The following is a 6,570-nucleotide window of genomic DNA, read 5'->3' as shown; positions in this document are numbered from 1 at the left end:
AGGGTGTCACGAATGGGAAGAGGGGCTGCGGCTTGGCCTGGGATCAACGGGCCCGAGAGAGCCGGGGCGGGTCCGCCTGTAGCCCCTCCGGCTTCCTGGGCGTGCGGAGGCGCGGGAAGGGCAGGGGCTGGCGTCCGTGGTGGCATGGGGCGCGTCGAACTAGGACTAGTCCCAGCTCGCAGGAACAGCCCGCGGAGCCCCAGCGGCCGCGGCAGGTGGAGCAGTTTAGCTCTTTTGGACCCCAGGAGCCAGGCCCAGGGGCGCCGGGGGCGGGGCGGGCAGGCGAGGCGCGCTTCTCATTGGCCGCCGGGCACCGCCCGCGCAAGCGCTCCGTCTTTATAAAGCCGCGCGCGTGGCCCGCCAACCGCACGCCTGATTCCCGGCGCCCTATCCTCCGCAGCGCACCTGTCACGCCTGTCCGCTCGGACCCACCATGGCCACCGTTCAGCAGCTGGTAGGAAGATGGCGCTTAGTGGAGAGCAAAGGATTTGACGAATACATGAAGGAAGTAGGTAAGGTTCCCCGCCATGCGGCACTGCAACGTGGCACGTGTGTGGGGCTGTCTATCCGTAGGCCCACTTCGGCATACTAGGCTGAAAGGCTGGGCGTGCGTGGCCGCCCACCCCCGAGCCTGTTATCCTCCACCTCCGACCCTCATCGCAGGCGAGCATCGGAGAGCGCCTCGCGCCCGCCCCGGATTCCCCGGACCGTCGGCCTCGATCAGTCCCTCTCTCTGCTGCTTTCCCCGGGCCCACGCGACCCCTGCTTTCCTGCCCTTTAGCGCGCTCACCCCCTCCCACCCCAAGCTTCTTTTCTTTCGCCCCCTGCAGGCGGCCCTCTTAACTTTCCCGAATTTTCTTGCCCCACCACTCGTCCGCTTTTCTGCCATTGCCCTCCCTCGCATTCGCCCGGTCGTGGCCGCACCTACTTGCCCTGACCCACCTTGCCGCATCTTTTGTTCCCAGGTGGCGCGCAGGGTCCCCTCCCTCTTCTACACCCGGACTCGGTTTCCAGCCGAAATCCGGGCTACCGCTTCAGCTTCCATTCCGCTCTCGGTTGCATCTCCCCCACCCCTAGAGCCCCCGCCCGCCTTCGCCGTGTGCGTCGGGCCATTTTGGGTTGGCCGGGCTCCCCCGGTGGAGCATCAGGGCATCTTCCTCTCCACGCCCCGGAGCGGGGCTCAGAGGAGTGGCGCTGGCGACAGTGACCTGTTGGCACTGCTTGACTCGGCGCTGCGGTGGCCAGGTGGCGTGTGGGAGGAGCGCGGTGAGGTCGACTGTACCCGGGGTGGCAGTGCCCTGCAACCTTCTGCATCTAGAGGGTGGAGGGCAGAGAGGCTTAGCCGGGAAACCGCAGTCAGAAACTACCGGTCTTTCAGCTGCTTTCCAACTGCATCCAAGATGGGCGTGGCCTTGCCCAAGACACTTGATTTTTTTTTTTTTTTAAATTTTTGCAGCGTTGTGTTGATTTCTGCCACACAGCAAGGGGAACCAGCCATGATTATGCATGTATCCGCTCCCTTCCAAGCCTCCCTCCCTTCCCCCCACCCCATTCCTCCAGGTCATCGCAGAGCACCTGACTGGGCTCCCAGTTCTACACAACAACTTCTCGCCAGTTATCCGTCTTACAGCTGATAGTGTGTGTGTGTGATGCTACCTTCTGCATTCCTCCCTCTCTCTCCTCCCTCACTGTGTCAATAAGTCCATTCTCTATATCTGCAGTTCTATTTCTTCCCTGCAGATAGGTTCATCAGTATCATTTTTCTAGATTCCATATATATGCCTTAATACCTAGCAACTCCACTACTGGGTATATGCCCTGAGAAAACCAAAATTGTAAAAGATGCATGTACCCCAATGTTCATACCATCACTCTTGAGGATAGTTCTAGTGACCTAGATGACCTAGATGAACCTAGAGCCTGTTCTACAGAGTGAAGCACTTCTTAAAAGCCTTCCAAGGGAGGATTTGTCTCTGTAGGGAAATTCAAGTTCTCTTGCTCAAAATGGTGTTGGATTTTCTGTTGTCTTTTTCGTAAGCCAGTGATAATGATAAAGAGTGCTGATTGTGACATTGGGTAGATTGGCAAAGATGAACCTTTGTCACAGGCCCCTAGGAAGTGAAGCATAGCAAAAATCCTGTCTGACACAACTGCTGTTTTAGAAGCTAGCCTCCCGCAGATAGTAACTTTCTGTTACCAAATGTTAAGTGAGTGAAGAAGTCATTACAAAGACCTAGACCCCGAAGTACCCTGAAGTACTTTAAAAACACACCTTCTAGCCGATGGCTGGTTAAGTCTGGCTCTGGTGAATCTTAAGTGTGTTTATGATCCTGTGAATAAAACAAGGCAATATTTTTTTTTCCTCCCCTCTATACCTTGATCAAAGTGACTCTGGACAAAAAGCAACTAACTGCACTCACAAAGGAGAAATACGTATGTGTGTGTTCACCTGAGTGAGAACCACAGTAGGCGGTCTCTCTGCCCATTGAAACCAAACATGTTTATCAGATGGCTTGTTTCCAGAGTTCTGGAGTCAGGAAGGTTGTCAAGGTACAGTTCATTAGAGAGCAGTCAAGGTGTGGAAAGAGCAGAGCCCTTTCTTTATTTGTCCAAAGTGAGAAAATAATGACTCAACTAATGAAACAAAGCACCAGTGCCTAGCTGGTGAAAGAGAAGGCTCCGTGGGGACATGTCAAGCTGGGCTGACATCATCAAGTTGGTTACTCTGCTTAGGCTGTAGTTGCCACATCCATGAAACTGAGATTTGGCCTAGAACCAAGTTTCCTACTAAATGTTAATATTAGGGGGAAATACATAGATTATAAAATAAATGTATTAATAGAGTAATCTGAGTTACAGAGTTCTGAAATACTCTTTCTGAGGGTAAGATTTTTCCTGTTTGTTAGCATCATGTTTGTGCGGTTAACTCTTAAACTGCAATTTGAATATCTCAGGATTGATACTGATTTTGTGTAGTCTACTAATTAAATATTTATCAGGGACCTGTGTGCTAGACTGTGTGCTCGACTGCTGTGTCATATAATACAGTGGTTGGCATAACTGAGGAAATTATAGAAGTCAGGGTATCTTCCTTAAGTTTCTGAGGGCCAACAAGCACGGTGTCTTAAAGCTGAGATTTAGAGCCAGGCTGCCTACGTTGTTGGTTCTCAGCACCTCCCTGCTTAGCTGGATGAGCTTGAGTAAGTTACATCAAAGCCTCACTTACTCATCTGTCAGATGGAGACTATCTACCTCTCACAAGGTCCTTGCCAGGCTTCCATGAATAGTATAGTATACTGTCAAGTACTAGCACTTGGTAAGTGCTGGATATGTGTATGTTCACAGTTATTGATGACTGCTGCTGTTAAGTCGCTTCAGTCCTGTCCGACTCTGTGCGACCCCATAGACAGCAGCCCACCAGGCTCCCCCGTCCCTGGGATTCTCCAGGCAAGAGTACTGGAGTGGGTTGCCATTGCCTTCCCTTCCCCATTGATGACTGAATAGTTGAAAATATGCACAGCATGGTGATTGCAATTGAATTACTGCTTTTATTATGTAAACAGGAAATTTGGTCTTCCAGGTATCTAACATGGTATAACTTTCTACAGGAGTGGGGATGGCTCTGCGAAAAGTGGGTGCGATGGCCAAACCAGACTGTATCATCACTTGATGGCAAAAACCTCAGCATAAAGACTGAGAGCACTTTGAAAACAACACAGTTTTCCTGTAAACTGGGAGAGAAGTTTGAAGAGACCACAGCTGATGGCAGAAAGACTCAGGTTAATTATAATTTATAATATCACAGAAGCTTGCAGAATGATTAACTCTATTAATAACATTCTTACTGCTTCCAGGCCACAACTTAATGAAAAAGTCTCAAGTTGTTTTATGAATTGAGTTTTGACAAATTAATGAAAACACCGATTTAACAACTTAATCTGTTTTGTAAAAATAGTTTTAAGGGACATCTAGATTAAAAAGCACAAACTACATTATGAATGAAATTAGTATGGGTTAATGAGGTGAAGCAGACTCAGAAAGGAAAAGATAAAAAAATGTTGATTAAGGAGGTTATAAGTCACAGAAACTCTTTTTCATTGTGCCCTGGAAGATTAAAAAGGATACTTTATTTTGGCAGACTGTCTGCAACTTTACAGATGGCGCATTGGTTCAACATCAGGAATGGGATGGAAAGGAAAGCACAATAACAAGAAAACTGGAAGATGGGAAATTAGTGGTGGTAAGTGACATCATATGTCTTATATGAATTCATAGTTCACATAAGTGTTCTAGATCACTGATCATGAACAGGAGAACTAGGTTGGAGGAAAAAAAAGTGCCAGATAACAAGATAAATACAAGAATACTTAATAACTAAAGAAAGCCCTTTGTGGAGCTAGAGAAGATGATATAGCAGGAGCTGGGTCTAGTCCGTGTTCTGCTGCTCCGTTTACAGTGCAGACACACCTCAGAGATACTGTAGGTTCGATTCCAGACCACTACAAGAAGTGGAACATTGCGGTAAAGGGAGTCACACAGAGACAGGAAGTGAGCAAATGCTGTTGGAAAAAATGGCTCCATAGACTTACTCAGTGCAGGGTTGCCACAAACCTTCAGTTTGTGAAAAATGACTATATAATCTTGAGCATACATTTTTCTGTTTCTTTAAAATGAGGAATAGTATTTGCTAAAACTAAATGAATAGATATTGCCAATCAGTAGTTTTCAGTAAAGCGTATACACCTCATAAATAAATAACAGGCTCTAGCTTTTCAAACCCAGGAATCCTAAAGTGCATTTTCTCCATCTGTGAAGCAGATTTCAATGTTTTGTAGGATTGTGATCCTAGCATTCAACTACCACCATTACTCTGTGATGTAAGACTAACGTGCCTCTTTTTAATGACATTCTGTCTCCTAGGTATGCGTCATGAACAATGTTACCTGTACTCGGGTCTATGAAAAAGTAGAGTAAAAATTCCCTCATCATTTTGCACAGAAATTAGCTGCGAGGATGAACAAGCTCAGTTCAATGAGCAAATCTCCATACTGCTGGGTTTTTTTTTTTCATTATTGTGTTCAATTATCTTTATCACAAACAAACTATTTCAAAGTGTTGGTTTAATTAGGGTCATCTCTTTGGTTAGTAAATAAATCTGTTTGTGCTACACCAGTGTTGCATGCTTTTTTAAACTTTAGAGGAATTTAGTGGTGAGTTTTAACATTTACAAATGGACTAAATGGGATAGCCTTGAAGATACCATATTGAGATTATATTTACTAATTTATATATAGAACTACTTTTGTGGCCAATAAGCTACCAATCATTAATCTTGTTTTGAACTTTGTATCAACTTAAGAATCTTAAATTTGTGGCAGAGACTGTTCTTATTGAAAAACAGCTACATAAACTTTATAATTTAAATATAAGAATAAAGATTAAATCACCATCATTGGCTAGTAATCATACTTTCAATAGTGTGTTTATAACTACTGCTCAGGAATTCTGTAGCCAGAAATTCGTTTAATAAACTTTCTGAGGACCTACCAGGTGCCAGACTGTCTTCCAGAGGTTGAGTTATATCTGAACACAGGGACAAATCATTGCACTTACTGTGACAAACGCTCAGCTTTGAGAGCATGCAATTTTCTCTTGTTTTATTAACAGAAGTAATTAAAAAAGCAATTCAACTCTGAAATACTTGTGTGTATATATAAAGAATAACTAGAATTCTAGTGACTTCTGTCCTGTTTCTCAACCCAAATAGCAAATATCAACAGTTCACATTTGGAAAGTTTCTGTAGGCACTGGGCTAAAACTATGTACGTGATCCTCATGGCAATCCTTGGGGAGCTAGTACCATTATTTCTTCCGCAAGTAAGAACACAGGTTTTTGACTAGCTAACTTGTTCAAGGACACAGGAAGTTGTGGAGTTGGAATGAGAACCTACAACTCGTTGAGCCCACTCACAACTGATCATTCTACAACTCTGGCATGTCTCAGCTTATATGAAGATCCTGAGTTAAATTTCGTAAATGTAATACTTGAGACTTTTATGAAACCACCCTCTATACATTGAAATGTTAACTTGTAAGAATCTTAATTACTGAACGTTAGTAGTCAATGAAAGAGTTGGATTCATTGACGCTGTAGCCCTGTGCTGTAGCCCCACGTGGCTGCTGAGCACCGGGTAAGTAAAATACACATAAAATTTAAAGAACTTGATACCAAAAAAATGAAAATGCCTCTGATTTTTATATTGATTATATATGGAAATAACATTTTTGGATATAGTTGGTTACTTAAATATTGTATATTAATAAAATTAATTTTACCTGTTTCTTGCTTTTTTTAATGTGGCTGGGGAACATTTAAACTTTGCATGTGCTGAAAAAAAACTTGGAGTTTTGTTTTTTTTTTGATCCGTATTTTTGGATGGACAGTGCTGCTCTAGACTTCCTTTTCTATTTGAATTTATATCTTGCTTAGTTAAGTCTCTATATTGGACTTCCTCTTTCATCCCCTTTTTCCACTTCTAATAATAGTGTACATTTATATGACTTTCTGAG

General features: G+C 44.4%; 1 protein-coding gene across 1 annotated transcript; it reads left to right on the top strand.

Moving 5' to 3' along the window:
• The first annotated feature begins 352 nt into the window (after positions 1-352).
• FABP5 (fatty acid binding protein 5) lies at positions 353-6,339 on the top strand. The gene is given in 5 exon segments (XM_005897263.3): positions 353-512; positions 3,609-3,666; positions 3,668-3,779; positions 4,139-4,240; positions 4,921-6,339. Coding segments are annotated over 5 exon segments (405 nt in total). The 5' UTR covers positions 353-433; the 3' UTR covers positions 4,975-6,339.
• The last annotated feature ends 231 nt before the right edge of the window (positions 6,340-6,570 follow it).

This window comes from Bos mutus, chromosome 14 (assembly GCF_027580195.1).
Source record: "Bos mutus isolate GX-2022 chromosome 14, NWIPB_WYAK_1.1, whole genome shotgun sequence".
Lineage (NCBI taxonomy): Eukaryota > Metazoa > Chordata > Mammalia > Artiodactyla > Bovidae > Bos > Bos mutus.
Note: the sequence above shows the minus strand (reverse complement) of the source record. Positions and strands in the feature narration are given on the sequence as shown.